Source organism: Balaenoptera musculus, chromosome 6, assembly GCF_009873245.2.
Source record: "Balaenoptera musculus isolate JJ_BM4_2016_0621 chromosome 6, mBalMus1.pri.v3, whole genome shotgun sequence".
NCBI lineage: Eukaryota > Metazoa > Chordata > Mammalia > Artiodactyla > Balaenopteridae > Balaenoptera > Balaenoptera musculus.
In genome coordinates this window covers 102,355,899-102,378,163 of record NC_045790.1, presented here as the reverse complement: position 1 = coordinate 102,378,163, position 22,265 = coordinate 102,355,899, and the positions used below count along the sequence as shown (strand labels likewise).

Sequence of the window (22,265 nt, the reverse complement as noted above, 5' to 3'; positions counted from 1 at the left end):
ATTTTTGAGTACTGATTATGTGCCAGACACTGTGCTAAGTACCCTGCATATGTGATCTTTAATCCTCACAAGGACTTTACAAAGTTTGGTATAATTATCTTCATTTTACAAATGAGAATACTGAGTCCAAGATAGAATAAGAACTTAGTTCCAGCTAGTTACTAGCAGAGCTGGAATTTGAACCAAGCTCTCTCTGTCTCCTCAGGCTATGAATTTTCCATAGACCCTGATACCTCCCTTCCTGTGTTCCACCCTTCCTACCCTAGTAAAATAATGGAAATTCTGAAGATTCTCCACCCACTCATCTTAAAACAGAACCTTTAAAATGATATTTTGGTTAGTACTTGTATGACATAAATATGTACAATATCTTGAGATGACACACCATTGAATTTCCTTTTGAAAAATGAGTAACTTCATGTCAGAAAATACATTCTTTGTTTACATTTTAAGAGAGAAATTTTCAAGTGTTTAAACCTTGTAATAGTTGTTCACACCTGTGAGTGTGATAAATTCTATAACTAAGCACTGACACCATAAGAAAATCTGATAATTCTGTCTGGGATAATTTAAGAATGTGTAATATATGTTTAGTTATACTTAGTGTAGCTTAGTTCCACAATGTTTGTGCTTCCTTTATAAATAATTCCATATTCTTCTTTCTGATATAATTATCCATACTTCATTAGTTCTTTACTAGCAACTAACTCATGTCTATAAAAAGTGATGCCAGATGAGGAAATTCCATCTTAAATTCTTTGCTAGTTGATCTCAGTAGTATAGATTTCTGACTTTTCAAAATCCAGCTCTGTGCCCTTATTCTCCATATATGAAGATGTGAGTCTTTGGTTCTTTCATTTTAAACCTATGGATAAGCACAAGTGGTCTGTTAACAGGCCTTTTTTTTTCTTTTCTTTTTTTTAAAAATTTCATTGCATTTCTATCATTGACCTTTGCTTCAAAAAGCATTCAACGGTCTTTAACAGAGGGAGACCATGAAAAGCGGTGTTGTAAAGGCTTTATTCTATAAAAGAAGTCACACAGGGAAAGCTTTATATTTGCTGAGTGATTTAATTCTTATACATGCAGAAATTGGCCATGGGCCATGAGTAACATGATGGAAAAGCACTACTAGTTGCAGGCTCACAACCAAACTTCCCCACTCCATTCTATATTTTTTTTAAAAGAGAGAAAAAACACCTCCTTTCTTGTTGTTTTAAAATCTACCCAGGAAAATTGATGCATGGTATCTAGACTAGTCAACCACCTTATCAAGATTCATAAAGCCACTTTTTTTTTTTTTTTTAAATGAAGAACTAAGGAGCATGTTCTCCAGGGAGAAAGATGCCTGCTTAAATCAGTCTTCCGAGTGTCTAGAGCAGAACTATGAAGAGAAAGGTCACTTACAGGAATAGCAACTACTTTGGGAACACTGGCTATATTACGGTTATGAGATGTTATTAGGTGATTAGGTATTCCAAGGTAATACCTTTTTCTTATAGATGGTGGATTGGGCAGACACTGTCATTAAAAGTAACTGTTTATTCTTTTGTATACCAAATAACCTAATGTCTATAGAGAAATGAGGAGCAAGCATTTTTTGATTAACATTTTTTCCAAAGCCTTGGAAATTGGCTAAGGCCAGTCTCCAAAAGGTACATTATATCGTTTATAATTTTCTGACAGTATAGTGAGACTTAAGTTGACTGATTCCTTCTTGTTGAGCCATAAGATAATCCTGAACTTCATATTTGACGAATACAGATTTACTTTGCTAGATCTTTAAATACCTTGGGGTATTCTGGTGTAAGACTGCGTATATGTATGCAGGTGGGCTTTTGGGGTTTTTTTTCAGTTGTTTTCTTTTTTGCAAAGTTACTTGAGAGACTTGGAAATGTACATTTCTGTTGCATTTTTAAAGAGAATAATCATCTTCTATAGTATGATCGATACAAACTTTAATTAAGTTTTAACTAAACATCAAAATATCTGGGCTTGTGTCTCTGAGAACCTTGGACTTTGTTAGGCTGCAGTCTCTTCAAGCAGAAAGAACTCTCAGCTTTTGTTAAGGAAGACCTGAAACTTACTGGCAGTGAGAAAAGAGACTGGGATTTATTCTGGGCAAGGCAGAAACAGCTCACTGGGGTCAGAACCTAAATAAATGGTGAATTTTGGTGCTTGGAATCTACAGAATGAAGCTTGATACGCAAGTAGGTATCAGGTTATTTGGCAGTCAGATTTCCTGTACAAATATAGAGTTAAACTGAGGAAAGGGTCGGTAGCAGAGTGGGAAAGTCTGGCTTTGTATAAATAAACCTGCCTTTACTAGGTGTGGACAGTAACTTTAACCCTCTGAATTCCCTCAGGAGTAAAATGAGGGTTGTGACCGCCACCTTGTAGAGTTATTTTGAGGATCAGAGAGAATATATATTTATTGACATAGACCCTCAATAAATGATGACATTGTTTTTATCATCATCATCATCACTCCTGCTTTCAGATGCTTCCATTTTACATTTTCTGTAAAATTATTTGTAAGTCAAGAAATTACGTAACCAAGTATATTAGGCAGCTTTAAGATAGAAATACAGAGTTTGATAGGTGACTTCTCAGGATATAAGGCTTTAAGATATGTTAAGTATTTATTATTTACATAAGCCTGGCTTTCTTTCCTTTCTGGAATGGTTTTGAGTTATGCCTTAAAAATATACCATGTAGAACTGTTTTTCTACTCCTTTTTGGCATACCCTGGGATATTGCAAAGAACCATGGTAAGTGGGAGAGAGAAGTAAACTTCAACTCTAGCTGCTCAAAATAGTTTTTTAGGATAGGAGGCAAAAGCCTCATTATTTAGCCCAGGGCATGCTGATAAACAGAGAGGCACATCTCAAATTAAAAAAATAATTCTTAGGTTTGTATGCTACAAGTAGAATACACACAGCTGAAAATTGCTTTACTTCCATTCTGCAAAGTTCAACCCAAAGTTCCAATAACTCAAATTTAGAACTTCTATTTTTATTACAGAAATAGGAATATGGGAAGCAGTAGGGGATTACTTTAACTGACATGTGTAAGAGCTGTGTAAGTATTAATAATTTTAGCTTAGTCTTCTGAACTAAAATGAACGACCCCATGGGGGCTCATTATTAGGAGCTCAGTCTCTAAAATAATTATATTGAAATGCAGTTCTACCTTATACTGTCTCCCATCCAATATGACTGGTGCCAAAATTTTACTGAGATGAAGTCTAAAAACTTGATGTCCAGAATGAGCATATAAAGAAAGGTTGAAAAAGAGAAAGTACTTTAGCTGTTTTGAGAACTCTAGTAATTAGTATAGTCTTTCATCTTTCTTTTTCCCTTCCAGTGCTTAACTCTAAAACTCAATTTGTGTATTGAGCATTTATTTATCAAGCATATATTAAGTGCCTACAGCAAACCAGGAACTATACTAGAATCTGAGCATACCAAGATGGCTAAGATATGGTCCCTGAACTCAGCAAACTTACCGAGTAAGATGTATGACATGAAAATAGTTAGAGTACACTATTCCTAGGCTCGTGCTAAATCTTGAAGATAACCTTTTAAAAAACTGCATGATATGGCCTTTGCCTAAGGTCTTTACCAATCTAACTAGAGAAACAAGAGTTACATATATGAAAGAATATAGAAAAGTCCATAATTAGGAATAAAATGTATGGTATAGAGTGTGTGATGTCAGGAGGCCAAAAGATCTCTGTCGACCAGTCAGGGAAGAGTTTCATGGGAAAAAATGAGCCTGAAAGCAGGAAAAATTTTGAGAGGTGAAGAAGAGGAAAGATATTCTAAGAGGGGTGACTATAGAGTAAATAACAAGAGAAAATTTGAAAGAAAATTTGACCGAAATTGGTGATATATTGGATTTGAGGGAGTGATTGGAAGAGCATGGGGTAGAGAGAGAAGAGGTGAAAATTACAGCAAAGATGTAAGTTTCACTGATTAGAGAGAGATGATGTCACTGATGTAATTGACACCTAAGAAAACAGGTTAATAGGAAGAGATGGGATACTAAATAAAATATTTTTCTTACTTTAGATTTTTAGTGTTCTTTTTGGGTTGACCATCTAGAATTTTTATATGGATTTAATTCAGAAACCAATAGAGGTCCCCATTATAGTCATATTTACTTAGTTGTGAATTCCAGTTAATTATCAGAAATATTTTAATAAAGCATTGACCTAAAGTAGAAAATCATGTTGAGTTTCCAGCACATTCATTAAGGTCCTGGCCTTCATATTCTTCAGCCAAAAGCTAGATTGCATGAGGGCTGGGTGGTATTTCTTCTCCAGATTGGGCAGTGTGGGTGCTGAGGGAACTGTGGAATGATTCAGGAATGAGATGTAGCAGTAGTGCCAGTTCTATGCCCCAGTGCTTTTAGTAAATAAAGATTTTGAAGGACCAGGGACTTGTACTCTCCATGGTTCCTTTATCATCTATTATAAACTACCCAAGTGCAGAGGATTAAATTGTCAAAAATGATTAGTGTTAGTACTATGTTAATTGAATTAATATAGTCATGAAGCTGCTCAACTTCCAATTCAAAATAAAAATCACTCAGTACATCTAGTGAATAGAATCTAGTTGAAACTATTTCTACATTAAGATCATCTATGATGGGATGTTAGGCAACAAAACTTTCAAACTTATTTACTTTTGTTCATTGTCTTTGCTTTTATTTGCAGTTCTGGGAAATGTCAGTGCAAAGTGGGTGTCACCGGCTCTTCATGTGATAGATGCCAAGATGGATATTATGACTTTAATAAGAATGGCTGCTTGCCCTGCCAATGCAATAATCGGTCTGCCAGTTGTGATGCCCTCACAGGTACACACTTTCCTTACCTTTTTATATAATTAGTCCACTGTTCTTTTCACTTTGAAGTCCTTCATCTATGAGTTGATTCTCCCAAATAGTTTGTAAGGGTCTTTCTCTTCTAAGTAGGATGTAATAGGTCATAGCAAGCCAAACTCCTGCTACAACAACTTAAAAAAGATATATAAATTTCAAAAATCATATTGGTTGGAGATCCATGGAAGAAAGGAAAACTATATGCACTAAAATTCCAGACAGGGTATTCCTAAGTAAGCTGATGATCAACCAGCCTTTTTCCTTTCAAGGGACATTGCTGATTCTGGGCACAGACTAAGGAGCAGGCTTGGTCCAAATAAAAGAATTCTTCTTGAGGAAAGAGATACAAGAAGAGCTTCTGGCAGTCATTTGGGGCTCGCATGATGAATTGGAAACTAGAGGAGCCCTAAACACAAGGCCAATTTTCCCACAGGACATAAGCTGACTGTGCAGGAGATGGAGGCTGTCCCAAACGGTAGAAAGAAATTTCTCAGTCTTGTGGTGCTTAGGAGACAAAATCGCTTTAGAAAGAGAGGACCTGCTACAACATACAACCATCTCTCTCTCAAGACCTTGCCAGATTCAAAGGTGTGTGGAGTGGGACTTAGGCTCACATTACTTAAGGGAAGTACTAATCTGTTGCAGTCTTTCAGAGCTGAGGAGACACATGCCTGCTAGGTTTTCAGTCAAAAGCCTTAGAGGGTCATGACCAAGAAGTAGTGATGAACCATAGGTGAACTGATTCATACTAAAATTGCAGTCCATCCTCAACCTATCTCAATTTCTGATTGAAGTGAGGTGATCCTCTCATTATATCTGTCTAACAGAGGAAAGGGGAATCATCTGTGGTTCCTTGTACATTGTGTCTGGCAATCAAAACACTAGACAATGCTCAGGTAGGAAAATGTGACCAATAATAAAGAGAAAAACAATGGAAGCAGACCCACAGATGACCCAAGTGTTAGACGTAGCATAAAATGACTTTAAAATAACTAAAATTAATATTTTAAGAAAATAGAGGAAAAAACAGACAAAATAGGTGAAAAGAGGCAAAATTTCAAGAGATTTGGAATCTATAAAAAATAATCAAAAGAATAATCTAGAACTGAAAAATATGTCTGAAATTAATACCTCATTGCATGGACTTAACAGCAGTATACAGTATATACTGTGAAGATAAGGTTATATACCATTGTATACAGTGAAGACAAGGTTAGTAGATTTAAATACAGCTCAATTTGAAATATCCAAACTGCAGCATGGAGGAAAAAAATGCAATGTAAAGAACAGAGCAGGAAAGACATGTGGGAAATAGCCAAAAGGTCTCACATAAATGTACTTGAAGGCTCAGAAAGAAAGGGGAGAGATATTGGGACAGAAGCAAATATCTAAAGAGATAATGTCCAAGAGTTTTCCAAATTAATGAAAGACATCAACCCACAGAATCAAACAGCTCAGCAAACTGTAGGCAGTATAAAAACAAAGAAAACCACATCTAGGCAAACTTAGTTAAACTATTTAAAACTAAAGACAATTAACTTTTCTGCTCTTCAGTTTTCCTGAATGTAAGGATTAGAGATACTTCCTTGGAAATCTTTTTTTCCCCAACAAAAAATATCAGAACATACTAGTCTGACAAGTACAAGTGTTTTTATGAGACCAAGGTAGCAGAATATTTGAAAAGAAAGTACCCTGGAAAAATGTGTTGAAATCTTATTCTTCATTCTAATCCTGTAGTCTGTGGTGAAACAAATTGATTTAGAAGAAATTGTGTTTTTCTTTTTTTTCAGTTATGTGATCTGGTCCCTGCCTACTTGCCAGTTCTATTTTGTGCTATTCTTTTTCTTTACTGTTTGTGATCCAGTCATACTGGCTTCTACTCCTAAAACGTGTTATGTTCCCCTGTCCCAAGATTCTCATACATGATCTTTCCTCTGCCTAGAATGGTCTTTCTAATATACCTGTACCTCCACCCCTGGCCCCTTTGTCTTATTAAACCATATCCTTCCTTCAGGCCTTCAGTTAAAAGTGACTTCATTAGAAAGCAGTTCATGCTCCAAGCTAAATGATAATTCCCAATTATACACTCTCATATACACTTGTATTTTTTTCATAGCACATATCACAGTTTGTAATTATATATTTATTTGTGATTATGAGTCATATATGGTTTATTCACTACATTGTAAGTTTCATACCAGTTTTGTTCACCATTTTATACAATATTTAGCAAAGATATTTGCACATAGTAAGTATTTGCTAAATTTTTGTTGAATAAATGAACAAATGAATGGAGAAACTTACAGAGCAAAGATGAGTTTCAATCCTGGAGAACGACAGAAATGCTTCATCATGCTGAGTTGATTTAAATTGCTCCCTAGGTCGTTTATGGTACCAGGAAGCAGTCTACATTGCTGGTTCTCATTTCTAATTTTCCTTGCAGCAGCGAGGTAGCTTTCTTTAGTGTCACATAAATCCCAACCTGTTTTTGCTCAGGAGATAATTTAAGGCAAAAGAAATCCTTTTCATGGTTATGATTTCTAAAGCAGCTAGTAATAAGAAATAAATGGTTTCTCTGTTTGGAAATATAATAAAAGTGGAATCTAATGTGAAAGAGTGCAAACACTTAATATAAAACTGCCAGCTTAATATAAAATCAGTCTTTCCTTTTGTCTCAAATTTTGAAAAGATTTTTTTTCAACAGTGTTGTGATACGGTTGCCCTCTGGTGGCCACTTACTGTGTTTTTGCAGTTCTTATTTCCCCCACCCGCCTAGTCTTTATCTATACCTTGTGTTTTAGATTGAAGTAGATTTTTAAAGTAACCTTTTCATGATACAATATATTGAGAAAAATATTTTGGAAAGCAATATGTCTTAAAAATATTTCCCTGATCCAGTAATTCTGTTTCCAGGAATCAATTCTTAGGAAATAATTTGAAATTCATAAAAAGCTTTATGTTCAAAGATGCTCACCACAGTGGTAGTTATAATTCTAAAAAATAAGACAACTCTATTTCTAACAGCGGGAAATGAAGCAAATTATGTTATCTAGGCAATACATGATAAGAGCACAGAAAGTGAAATCTTGACTTACCTTGTACAAATTACTTAGCCTTGTTTTTTCACTTAGAAATTTGGGATTATAACAGTAACTGCCTAATGGGATGTTGTGAAGATTCAATGCAATATGTTTGTACAGTGCCTGGCTAATTACAAGCAGTCAATAAATGGCAACTATTGTTATGTTGCCATGAAAATGTTTTAAAGAATGAAATATAACGACATGAGAGAGTGAAAGAAGCAGGGTATACAACGACATGTGCCATATGTTTAGTTGTGAGACTAGCTATTTAAAAAGCAAAACCCAAACTTCTCTATATAAGGAGAGATGCAAGGAAAAGTATTCAAAATCTTAATAACAGCTTTCTTTGGGTGATTTTTATCTTGTCTCTATTCTCCTGTATTTTTCTAGATTTTCTTTATTGAACACAGACTTCCCTTAAAATGGAGGTGGGAGGGACTGTCATTTTTAAGCTAAAACTTTATGTTCACATAGAGTACTTCTTTTTAAGAATTTAAGGCGACTTTGTGTATTCATAGTGTCTCATGGGGAGTACCTTGACTGGTCAGTAGCTTGACTGAGTTGACCACTCCTTCATCCTTCATTCCTCAGTGACTTTCTTCACTTTAAGATATCACACTTTCCTGTTTTTTTTTTTTTTTTCCTCCTCAGTCAGCTCTGCTAGATCTTCTTCTTTTCACCTATAAGCACTGGAGTGCCTCAGAGGTTTGTTTGTCTTGACACATTTGTCTTCTGCATTTATACTCTCCCTAAATGATCTCATTCAGTCCCTTGGATTTAATTTAAATGCCATCTACAAATGAGCTAATTACCAGATTTACATTTCTCCCTTGATCTCTACACTCAAAGATCTAACGGTGCACTTGACATCTTCATTTGAATGCTCTAAGTCAGGGATCCCCAACCCCCCGGGCCGTGGACCGGTACCAGTCTGCCGCCCGTTAGGAACCAGGCTGCACAGCAGGAGGTGAGCGGCGGACGAGCAAGTGAAGCTTCGTCTGCCGCTCCCCATCGCTCACATTACCGCCTGAACCATCCCCCCACCCCCCCCCCCACCCTCATCCATGGCAAAATTGTCTTCCATGAAACCAGTCCCTGGTGCCAAAAGGTTGGGGACCGCTGCTCTAAGTGGCAAGGTAGCCTTAACACATCCAAAACAACTCTTCATTTTACTATATAAGTTAAGCCCGCTTTACTCCTAGTGTTCTAGTGTCCTTCATTTTGGTGACTGGCACCATAGGAGTCACATTTGCTTCTTTTCCTTACTGCAGATCCAGTCCGTCAGCAAGTTCTGTCAGCCTGACATTCAACATGACCTTCTTTGCTATCATCCTTGTCTAAGCAGCTGTCATCTCTCTGAACTACTTTGACACGCTCTCATCTGACCATTCTGCCTTCTCTCTTGTCCTCTCATCCTCTGAACCCCACCCCACCACAGTCCAGTCTCACATAACAACCAGCGTGATCTTTTAAAAATGTAAAACCAAATCATGTTGTTCCCATGCTCAGACCCTCCAAAGTCTTCCTATCCCTCTTGGAATAAAATTCAAACTTCCTTCCATGACTACATTTTTTTGGCCTCTGCCTTTCTCTCTGACCTTATCTTCTGTTACCCTCTCCCTTGTTTGCTTAGGCTGGCCTTCTTTCTGTTTAACAGGTTGAAGTTTGTCTTCTGTTGCATAGAGGAGATTAGGCATTTCTTTTTATGACAAAGTACCTTGCTGCATTTCTGACAGGTTTATATGTGAATTAGAGGTAACGAAATAAATAAGGAAAAGGCTTTTTACAGGTGGCGATTTATGCTTTCAAAGCTTTGTCACTGAATTTGGTTGGAAAAGAACCCTACATTCTTTTCTTTGACCAGTTATTTTCTTGGTTACCACCACCAGATTTTTTTGATGCTTAGCCAAGGAGCATGAGATCATCTTCAGGAAACACTTATTCTTTTTTTTGGATTTGCTCCTTTGGCCATCTTTCAGCAAAGAAAATGTGAATTTTAAGGCAGTATTGTTATATTTGGGAGGTTCCAGGCAGAGCATAATGAACAAAGTTACACTTCACCTAATTTTTATATGTCATTTATCATAAAAGAAAGATTCTCAAATTTCAGATTTTAAAGGGAACTTAGATCTCATCTAGTTCAGCTTTCCTAGTTCGTAGATGAGGAATTTGAAGCATTATATCCTATGGAATATTTACATATACCCTCTGAAATGTTTACATTACATTAAATCATTGGGCAAGGAATTATTATCCCATTTTACATATTAAAAAAGTGAAACTCAGAGAAGCTATTTGCTGAAGGTCACATAGCTGTAAGAGGTTCAGCTGAGAATGGAACTCATATCTGACATGAAATACATACCATTTTTCTTATGTTATGTTGCCTCCCAAAGAGGAGTTGTAAGCTGTTAGAAAAGCAAATTCATATTATTAGTTCCTGCTGTATATGGACTTTAAAAGTTATGATCTTTATTTTTATTGTAAAAATCAATCTTCAATTTTGTACATGAAATGTTTTAAAATTGCTTGAGTTTTTGAAATATTTTACAATATACATGTGATACATTTTACAATGTATTAATTTTGTAATCAGAAAAAAATTAAGATAGTAAAAATAAAAGTGATAAGTTCATAATAGAGACAATTTAAAAATTAGAGGGGAATAAAACACTTAAAGGACTGTTGCCCCTCACAACTATTGTTAGCATTCTGGTGTATTTATGTCTTATCTGTCTTTAATTTATTAATTTTCTTTTTCTATAGCTGTGTTCCAGGTGCATGCCATTTTTAAAGCAATGTAGAGTGATGAGTTTTTAAAAACTGATGAGTCTTATTGTTATACTTGTTTCCTCCTTTACTTTTCAGATAACATATTTACCACGTAGGCTTATTTTTTCTTATTGATTTCTCATTGCGGCTTGTCGCGTAAAACAAATTGAAATAAGAAATTCTTCTGGAAAAAGATATTAAATATTCTAATATAAATGGTTTAGGAGAGTGAAGCTGTATTGTGATAAGCACAACAACAAACGTTTGAAGGTCTTACCTAGAATAGTAGAAAGCCCCAAAATAATAAGCATGTAGGTCCAGTAACACTGTAGGAGCAAAGTATTAAAAGTATATATATATATTGTTTTTTAATAAGACCTTTTCTTGCCACTTTGCAAATGGCATGTTATTGGAATGCATCCTTATTCTGTTTCAGAACTATTAATTTTTGAGATATTTTTATATTAAAGTTTAGGACGTTATCAGAAATTTTTCTTGAAAATTATTTCCGTTGGACATTTTTAATAGGGGGAGAGCAGGTAGACAGATTTTATACATAAAGTAGGTTTTGACTTTTCCAACCTGCAGAACACTTTGACATTTATTTTATTTTTAGAGCCAAATCTACAGTTTCCTAGATGTATTTTTCAGCTATTTTTATTGTCACAATGATACATAGCTAAAGAGGGATCAGGATATAAGAAGATCTGCGAAGAAATCAGTACCTTAAGTGTTTATCAACGTATGAGGATATACTACTTTGTTACATATATGAAATACATCATTAACACTATCAGGCCTTAAAAAATTCTATAATTAAAAGTGATAGTTACATGCAAATTTGATTTAATTCAGAGTTAAGTGTTCATATAATAAACTTAAAAAAAATGTCTTTCTGAATAAGTTCATGAAGTTTCAAGGAACTTTGCTGTAATCACATAAGAACTGAGATTTGAGATGTATGTTAATAATTTCCATTCTTTTGGTTTTTCAAATCTTGTTCCAGTTGTCAGACCATTTTATTCCACAGCCTCATTCTCGCTCCCCTTTTTTGTAAATATTTCACTAGTAAGGAAAAGAAATCAAATAAAATTACTTATGATACTTTTGCACTGAACTATATTTAGCTTATCATGTAAAAATTTCATTGTCTTCCTAGATTTCTTTGTAGAGTTTACTCACTTATTTCTGTAATAGGAGTTCTGAGTGTCCCTTTGAATCTTTGTGGAATGTAAATTACACTACACATTTTTGTTTCCTGTTTGCAGATGTTATGCTGCTTCAGTGCCTGTAGAATGTCCTTACTAGTAGGGAACCGAAGGAGTATTATTAAGAAACACGTAACTTTGCTTGCCTCCTTCCTTTTCATTTTCTTTATTAATTGTTTTCATTTTTATTTTGAATTTTTAAATATAAAACCATATGGAGAGGGACTTCCCTGGTGGTCCAGTGGTTAAGACGTTGCCTTCCAATGCAGGGGGTGTGGGTTTGATCCCTGGTTGGGGAGCTAAGATCTCATATGGCTTGGGGCCAGGAAACCAAAAACATAAAAAACAGAAGCAATATTTTAACAAATTCAATAAAGACTTTAAAAATGGTCCACATCAAAAAAAAAAAATCTTAAAAAAATATGGAGAATAATATAACAAAGAATTAATAAATATTAACACTTTGGTATTTTGCTTAATATTTATACATATTTATAGTTACATATTTGAAATAGAAAATTTCAAATAGAGTTGGAATTCTTCCTCTTTGTTTTCTTCCCTGCTCTCGTTTTTCTCCCTCCCTCTACAGAGACATATAACAGAGCATATAACTTGCCTGTACCCTTTCAGTCTGGATTTAGTTTTTACTGCATATGTATGTATCCATCTGCCTAGAGTATTATGTATCCATTTGCTTAGTATTGTTTAGTGTGGTTTTTAAAATTTTTATTTCAATCAGTCAATTTTTACAAAATAAGTAAGCACTCTCCTTCTTTATGTATCATTCTACAGTTTGCTTTTTTCAACCAACATTGTTTTTAGGATTTATGTGTGTTCATACATATGGTATAGTTCACTAATTTAACTACAGTATCCCAACAATTAAAATAATACAATTTATCTATTCTTTTAATAGGTCTTTAGGTTGTTTTTATTTTTTCTTTGCAAATTGTTGGCCTGCTTTTGGTATGTAGTCAATCAATCAACAAGGGCTTATTGCGACTCTAGTCATGTACCTAGCCTTTCCCTAAAGAGTTTACAATCTAGTAGGGGACACAGAACTGATAGGCCTGTTTAGTATAGAAATAAGATGGGGTAGAAACTGAACTCTGTGCAATCTCTGGTGGATAACTTTTTCTGGTTAACTCCTAAGGTTTTTTTGGTTGCAGGTATGATCTATTTAAAGTTACTGTGCTTTCAGAGTAAATCTTTAACTTCTTGAAATGATTTGCTTCTTTTAGGTGCTTGTTTAAATTGCCAGAATAATAGCAGAGGGGATCATTGTGAAGAATGCAAAGAAGGATTTTATCAGAGTCCTGATGCCACTAAAGAATGTCTTCGCTGCCCTTGTTCAGCAGTGACATCTACAGGCAGTTGTATCATAAGTAAGGCCTTTCCCTAAATCTTCATTTTTAGAGGAAAAATCAGTGAATCAATTATCAATAGGTAGAAAGTGTGTTGATAAAGTTCTAGATGCTGTAGGTGAAAGGGAGTTAAAAAAACAGTATAGGTTTTCCTTTCTAGGAATTTGCAGTCAAATCCAAATACATATGTGAAATGAGACATGAGGGAGGGATGAGGAAGTTTTTGTTAAAACTGTATTTTGGGGCTTCCCTGGTGGCGCAGTGGTTGAGAATCTGCCTGCTAATGCAGGGGACACGGGTTCGAGCCCTGGTCTGGGAAGATCCCACATGCCGCGGAGCAACTAGGCCCGTGAGCCACAACTACTGAGCCTGCGCGTCTGGAGCCTGTGCTCCGCAACAAGAGAGGCCGCGATAGTGACAGGCCCACGCACCGCGATGAAGAGTGGCCCCCGCTTGCCGCAACTAGAGAAAGCCCTTGCACAGAAACGAAGACCCAACACAGCCAAAAATAAAAAAAAATAAAAAAAAAAAAAAGCACTAGGCTTCTACTTTAAAACAAACAAACAAACAAAAAACTGTATTTTGTTCCATCTGACATGACTGAAGAGGAAGGAATAAAAAAATTTTGAGTGCCTATCCATCTCAATTACTCCGATTCTTTATGTAGGCACACTTCTTTCCTTCTCTACCTAAATAGATTTTCTGGGTGGCCCTATCATTCTCACAACAAACTGGACAATTAATAAATAAGGTGTAAATTATTAGTCTGAATTCCATGTGTTTCTTAAGTTTGAGAGGAGATAGTAGGCAGGGTGTGTAAACTGTTCTGGTGGGGGGACTAGTATTAGTTTTGCATTTTCAATTGTAGCTTGAAATTTTACTAAATTATTTTGATGTTCTCTCTCTTTCAGAACTGGGTGAATTGAAACCTGAATGTGTCCGGTGTAAAGATGGTTACATGGGCCAGAACTGCAATGAATGTGACAATGGCTATTACAATTCTGACAGCATCTGTATGGAGTGCCAGTGTCATGGCCACGTGGACCCAGTTAAAACTCCAAAGATTTGTAAGCCTGAGAGTGGTGAGTGCATCAACTGCCTCCATAACACCACTGGGTTTTGGTGTGAGAACTGCCTAGAAGGTTATGTTCAAGACCTCGAGGGAAATTGCATCAAGAAAGGTAAAACTTCACCTAAGGTTGTAAATTTAATATTTAAACCTAGCAGTGAAAATTTCAGGACAGCTACTTTTAGCTTTGTAAAAGCTTCCAATCCTACCAGAGAAGTTTTCTGGAAATAGATTTTGATAGATATTTGCCTAAAGAGATTTCCTTCTATTCCTGTTGCTCTCCTGAGACTCCAGAGTCAACTCTAGAAATCTGAGGACCAAGACAAAGTCATTGCAGTGTTCTCACATTTTCTCTTCATCTATTTTTTAAAAAATATTTTTAAAGTCCTGTCATTTCTTTTATCCTTTGCTTCCTATATTCTCATCACTTCCAGTGATCATCAAAGGTCTTTTTAAGTAGAAACCTATATCTGGTTAGAAGTTCCAGCTGAGAAACAAGGGTTTATTCTAACTTCTGTCCTAACTTTGGGCTTAAGTTTTCCCAGGTGTGATGGAGGAAATAGTAAAAATATTCCTCAATTTTTAAAATAAAAAGTTATTCATATGGCAAAATGTTTCTTACAGGGAAGTTCAGTAAGGGTTTAGATAAAAATTAATGATTAGAAATTTAGGATGAACTGGGGATATTCAAGCTTTATTAGGTCATAGAGATTAGGCCATGCTCTTCTATAAACCATTCTTTGATATTCTGACAGATGCTGAATACTGGGCTGATAGGCAGTTGGTCTGTGGCAAGGGTTATCCTTCTGCCATTTTCTTGATATCCTTATTCTGCAGTTATCAAGGCTAAAAAGCTCAGATTGAACCCTATCATTAGCCTGGAGGTCCTGTCACTCAATTCTCTTTCCCACTGGAGGCATACCTTGTCCATACTTAGCTGACAGGGCTGTGATGATTTTTCTTATTAGTTATTAGGAAATGTAAAACATGCCTCTTTTTAGGATAGATTGATGTGTCTGACTGTAGTGATGAATTGTAATGATAATAGTAATCATTTTGTTGAGTGCCTACTATATGCCAAGCACTGTAAACATTAAATGTGATAATGTTATATAGTACCTTATCTAATTTAATCCTTCCCAAGAACTCTGCAAATTAGATATCACTATTCCCATTTTATTGGTGAGGAACCTCAGTTTTAAAAAGATTAACTGACTTGGGCTTCCCTGGTGGCGCAGTGGTTGAGAGTCTGCCTGCCGGTGCGGGGGGCACGGGTTCGAGCCCTGGTCTGGGAGGATCCCACATGCCGCGGAGCGGCTGGGCCCGTGAGCCACAATTACTGAGCCTGCGCGTCTGGAGCCTGCGCTCGGCAACGAGAGGCCGGGATAGTGAGAGGCCCGCGCACCGCGATGAAGAGTGGCCCCCGCTTGCCGCAGCTAGGGAAAGCCCTCGCACAGAAACAAAGACCCAACACAGCCATACATACATACATACATACATAAATAAAAAGAATGTAAGCAGACAAGAATAGCATTAAAAAAAAAGATTAACTGACTTATTTATTGCCACACAGTTCTACTTGATTCCAAAGCTTTTGGTATCTCTACTGAGCTATGCTGCATTAAAAGTACAAAGTATAGTACCTTAGTTATAAAATAGCTATAATCTACATAAAGGAAGAATCACTACGCTTGCAATGGCTGTTTTCTGTCTTGGCTCATATCAACTTCGGATATTTAAATTGTGTTTTTCAGAAGTAACTAGAAATACAATTTTTCCTATTTTGTTTTTGCCTCCATTGAAGAGAATTTTACCTTTATGAAATGCCATCAGACATGTTGAACTTATCTTAGTTCAAATGATTATTATCTAAATCACTTTTAACCAAGTGATTTAGAAGTCTCTAGTGACATATTTACTACCTTTTCAGGAATTTGTATGAATCTATTCAAGAGTAGAGAAGGTTGGAAAACTCCAACATTAGAATTTTCCCAAAGATTTTAGCATAGATATTATACATTTTGGATAACAGCCATGGATGTAATAATCTAGCTTTCTAGACCCTGATTCTTTTCATGATATTTCTTAAAAAGTTATTTTTAACTTGCATTACCTTAAAGCAGAGTATCATGTCAACATCCCATATCAATTTCCACTCCCATGTGTATTTCTTTTATGGTTTCTTAAAACAAGATGTTTTGTCTTTTACATTTCATTCTCTGTTTTTATTTTCAGAAGTTATTGTTCCAACACCTGAAGGTTCTACCATTTTGGTTTCCAATGCCTCTTTGACCACATCAGTGCCCACCCCTGTTATAAATAGTACATTTACCCCTACAACCCTGCAGACTATCTTTTCAGTAAGCTCTGCTGAAAATAGCACATCAGCTTTAGCTGACGTATCATGGACCCAGTTTAACATCATCATTTTGACAGTCATCATCATCGTGGTGGTGCTGCTGATGGGTTTTGTGGGGGCCGTATATATGTACCGGGAGTACCAAAACCGGAAACTCAACGCCCCCTTTTGGACCATTGAGCTAAAAGAAGACAATATCAGTTTCAGCAGCTACCATGACAGCATTCCCAATGCAGATGTGTCAGGATTGTTGGAAGATGATGGCAATGAAGTGGCTCCCAATGGGCAACTGACCCTGACGACACCAATACATAACTATAAAGCCTAAGGAGCTAGAGCTGTTCTCCAGGATTGTGAGACCACAGTGCTTACTAAAACAGCGTCCACCCCTGGGCCAAACAAAGCCTGGGTAGAGTCACTGCGATGAGAAAGCAAAGGCATATAGTGCATCTGAAATTTTCAGGTACAAATTTATAATGTACTTAGCCTATTACTCTTAGATTTCCCATGAAGATCTGAAGCAGTCACTGACAATAAGGACTTGAAGTAAAGTATATTTTTGTACCAAACCACATGGGAGTATAGAAAGGCGGAACCGCATAGTGCAGCCCAAATCCACTTTGACCTCCAAATAGACTCCTGGGGAAGTGTTTATCAGACCAGCGGAAACAGGATGATGGATGTGGAGGGGGAAAGGACTGCCAGAAGACTTCATCTCCATTCCTGAAACACATTTTTTTAAAGGAGGGGTCAGGGGTGATATTCATTGAGGAAAAGCTGATGTTGGGGCTGTATCACAATAAACAACCTTGATTATTTCCAGAATAGGGGCAGAAAAGTCCCAAGAAGATCTTTAGAAGGGTTTGATTTTTCCTTCCAGAATTCTTGCTCAATGATAAGATTAAAGCACAGGATAAGCTTCCTTCTAATGGTAGAGAGAGGAAGGCAACATCTGGGAGCAGGAAGCTGATGGTCCTCCTTAGGGTCTCAGTGTAAATGATAAGTTGTCTAAAAATAAGAATATTCCTGCCTCTAGAGAAATAAGGTGTATATAGTTAATGTAGAATATCTGGTCAGCATTGTATTTGTATCTATTTGTAAAAAAAATCATGTCATATTTTATCATTTAGAATTTATTTGTACAGCAGTTAATGGAGTTGTAAAAAGAAAATATGGGGTTAAAATACTGTAACATAGATGGCAATATTGCTAGAGCTGGGACTCTGGTGAGCATCAGTCATTTTTAGTCCCTCTTTGGACACTGTTGAAATTTGTAAGAGGTTGGGTGTTTCTAATTTTTCTTTCCCTTTTTCAATCTAAAAGTAGAGTTCTATGGTCTTGGCTTCCTATAGATTCAAGCAATAGATTTTGAAGACAGTGTTTGTTAAGCTGGGACACAGGCTGCACTCTCCAAACTACTCACCTAATTAGACATTAGCCTCTATATATTTTACATAGATTAATGTAGAACATATCCTCATTAAAGAATTTTTTTTAATGTAAAACATAGTCTTCCAAAGGAATTAGAAATATTTTAGTTCCAAAAGAAAAGCCATCATATTACTTGGGATCCCCTGTGAAATATCATGCCTGTGAAATATTTATATTCTCCCCCCACCCCAAAATACTTCCTACATTTGAACGTAGCCTGTCACTCACATGCCATGAGGTGTGTACCATCTCTCTGCAGTGCTACAGTTCTTGTATCTTCTTCTTGTCTGGTTAGAGGGTAGCTCTGTAGTTGAGTGGGTATAGTTAGTCCTTGCTTTTAGACGCAGTTTTTTCTTAGAGGCCCTCTCTACCTTTGCTCTCATCTAATTATGATATTGACAGATTGTAGATTAAGCAAGCCAGGAAAAGCAGCCAGAAGTCAAATATAGATATTTATTAGGAAGGAGAGCAAACTGTCAAGTGGTTAGAAAAAAAAAAAACAAAGATTAGACCTAGGAAATCCAAGTTGATACCTTTGCCTAACTTCCCCAGAGAAATGCCTGGAATTCGGTCATCCCTCTGTAGTTGTTCTCAGGGTTTGGAGACGATGCTCTGGAGGACGCACAGGCAGGTAACCTGCTTCTATTAACCTTAGGTGCTCCGAATATTTGGCCATTGTTCGTGAAAGTAGAGATTACATTACATTAAAATTAGTTACTATCTCTGTAGCCCTTTGCAGTGTGCAAAGCATCTTTCTATATGTGTGTCCTTTGTTCCTCACCATAGGCCCCTGAGGAAGTAATTGTTGTTCCCATTTTATAGGTGAGGTTAAATGTCTTGTTCAAAGCTATATAATATGTCATTATTAGGCTTGGAATCAGGACTCCTAACTCTGAAGCACATGTTCTTTCAACCATATGCTTGTGCAGAAACTGCCCAGCCATGAACACAAGAAGGCTGGGAGGAAGAGTCCCATCTGTGAACGTTTCTAATTTTTCTAAGTACAAGGTACAATCCAGGGCCATACAGCCATGAAGGACTTTGTGGAAAGAACACAGGAGGATTACTCGCTGAAGCCAGTATTGGTGATAAGAAAATAAAAATACCAGTTTGTGCTTCATTAAAGTGAACTAATCCTTCCAAGTAGGGAAAGAAAACCTGATTTCCCCAGCAGCTGCCACATATGCGTGTATAGACCGTGCAGTGCGTAGTTCCAAGGAATTGTGTAAAGTGACATACCTGCCTTTCCCCCAGATTACTACCCCCTCAAGCCAGGGATTGAGGATGGTGAGAAATAAGCGTTTGTTAAACAGAAGTTAACCGAACAGAGAAAGAGTTTGTTGGGGTCTAAGAGCCAAAGCCAAATAGTCCGGATTCTGGCCATGTAGAGATTCCATGAAACACACTTTAAAAGATATTGCAAAAACTGAATCACAAAGAATGTTTACCTTTAAATATTTATGAACAGCTCCTAGGTCATGTTCTCAGTTTGTCCTGATGGAAAAAATTAAGGTCTTAAAATCTGTTTTAAATAATATTCTTTAGTGTCCCATGCTTCTGCTGGTGGAAATAATTTTGCTCTAAAATGAAATCAATCATGAAGTGATCTACAACCAAAATCAGACTAGGAAACCAGTATGGAATACATTGCACAATAGTCATTTCTCTAAAGGCATGATCCCCGTGAACTATGGTGTTTAGCACCAGGATCCCATACGTCCTTTAGAAAGAGTAATATTGGAAGAATTTTTGTCTAAGGATTAGGAATGTGTTTATTTTCAAATGACATAAGACTAGTATGAATCTTATTGATGAATGACAGATACTGCTATTAAGTGATACTTTTATCTTCATTAATTCGTTTTAGTAAGCCCTTCCGCATTTCTGACAGATGCCCTCGGTAGTGTTGTTAAGTATGTCTGTCCTCCCTTACTTTCCCCTCCCTCCCTCCCTCCCTCCCTCCATCCTCTACCTCCCAGAGGTCTCTTCTAATGGAATTTCTCCAGTTATAGAGAAAAATGATAATAAAAACTAAACCTCATTTGTACTAAGGTCCTATGGACCTACTGTGTTACTCTTAGGGATACCTGAATTTTAAGAGAGAACAGAGCAGATGTGGAATGGGAGGAGAGAGGTTTGGGGGGAGAGGATTTGTGGAAGCATCAAATTATATGTCTACTCTCTAGCCCCAATATTCCCAGAAAATTGGCCACTAAAGCAATACTCACTGACCCACTAGTTCATTTTGGTCAGCTGAGTGCCTTGAGGACACTTAGTCCTTCTTGTGCTATTTTGGAGCCAGAGAGCTGAAGCAACAGTACTTCTTCCTGACAGCCTCAGTTTGGACTGGGTTATTAAATCATTCACCTTGGTCGTGTATTTTCTGTAGCACATATGGTGAACATAGCACCACTTATAATGAACATTCCCTGGTTCTTGTATTTTGAGGTATGTGGGAAGGAGTTGAATTTATATATGTCAAGGAAAGCTCTCTGACAGAAATGTCAGAGAAGTAAAAAGCAACCCAATGTAATCTGTTAGAGCAAAGAAGGCATTTCTGGCCTCATCCACGAAGAACCTTTGGTCTATTATGATCATCTTGATAGGAATTTGGAAGCTAAAATGAGTTTGGTGTGTGCAGGGGAGTAACGGAAGGTTAATGCAAGTTTTCCCTTCAGCCCCGAGCCAGTGATTATGCCAAGGGGAGAAGCAGGAAGAACACACTGATTCAGCGGAAGAAGTCAAATGACATCACATGGACTAGAACAGTTCTGGATCATCACAATGTCAGTGGATGAATGATGCTTTTTCAAAGGCCATTGGGAACCTTTCTTACTTATCATGCATACGCAGTAACTGAACCAGCAGCCCTAGAACGTGAGCCCGGGCTTTAGGTCTGCACTAGTCCAGGAGCTAACTGATTTACAGTGACGTTTTCATGCTAGGCACAAGCACTCTGTACTACGTTAAATTTAAGCCCAAGCAATTGGGGAGTGTTTCTGAAACATTAAACTTATATTTATGTCACTAAAATTCTAACACAAATTTTAAAAACATGTCTCATGCATATGCTGTACTAGGCTTCATGATGCATTTCTAAATTTGTGTATGATTTGAATATATGAAAGAATTTATACAAGAGTGTTATTTAAAATTATTAAAAAATAAATGTATATAATTTGTACCTATTGTAGATTTGTTGTTTTACTTTTTTATGTGGTCAGAGTTTTTGGAAGTCTTTTAATATACGTCACAGATTACTTATTTTCAAACCACTTCATGAAAGTCTTTGAACCCTTCATTTACTGACCATGCTTTCTGTTTTAAGAAGTTCCTTTAAAGAATGTTTTCCACTTAGGGGCTTCCCTGGTGGCGCAGTGGTTGAGAATCTGCCTGCCAATGCAGGGGACACGGGTTCGAGCCCTGGTCTGGGAAGATCCCACATGCCACGGAGCAACTGGGCCCGTGAGCCACAATTACTGAGCCTGCGCGTCTGGAGCCTGTGCTCCGCAACAAGAGAGGCCGCGATGGTGAGAGGCCTGCGCACCGCGATGAAGAGTGGTCCCCACTTGCCGCAACTAGAGAAAGCCCTCACACAGAAACGAAGACTCAACACAGTCATAAATAAATAAAAGAACGTGAATTTCTTTAAAAAAAAAAAAAAAAAGAATGTTTTCCACTTAGGAAAAGAAATGCCACACGAAGAAGATTCCCCCCTCTCAGAACAAAACAAAACACCCTGAGAAAAAAGCATATATTAACATATATTCTTGTTTGTGCTTTTACTTGACTCCAATGAGATCCATTGGGTTTTCCATGAAAATATTACAGAAAAAACTTGCTCCTTTTGGATTTCTTTTTCATGCATGTAAAAAATGTCCTTTCTTTAGAATATGAAGGGAACCATGTTCTATGTGTCTGTTAGATAACCTGTAATGAGAATACATCGTTTTACTCTTTTGAGGTACCCTTGGAGATCCTCTGTTTTGACAAAGCTCAAAGGATGCCATCTAGAGATCCAAGGGGTACCCTGAAAAAGAAGAAAAAATAAGTCAGGCCTTTGTCCTGAGAGCTTTATAAACTTCAGTTGGTTTA

At 36.8% G+C, this 22,265-nt stretch overlaps 1 protein-coding gene across 2 annotated transcripts in view; it reads left to right on the top strand.

Annotated features, from left to right (window-relative positions):
- The window catches only part of MEGF9 (multiple EGF like domains 9), an 84,442-nt gene extending 63,083 nt beyond the window's left edge, over positions 1-21,359 (top strand). The window contains exons 3-6 of one of the 2 annotated variants that reach the window (XM_036855764.1): positions 4,721-4,860; positions 13,189-13,332; positions 14,223-14,492; positions 16,616-21,359. In XM_036855764.1, the coding sequence (XP_036711659.1) occupies positions 4,721-4,860; positions 13,189-13,332; positions 14,223-14,492; positions 16,616-17,067 (1,006 nt within the window). In that variant the 3' untranslated portion in view covers positions 17,068-21,359. The remainder of the gene's footprint in view (positions 1-4,720; positions 4,861-13,188; positions 13,333-14,222; positions 14,493-16,615) is intronic. The other variant, XM_036855765.1, reaches the window with a different exon arrangement.
- Positions 21,360-22,265: the final 906 nt, after the last annotated feature.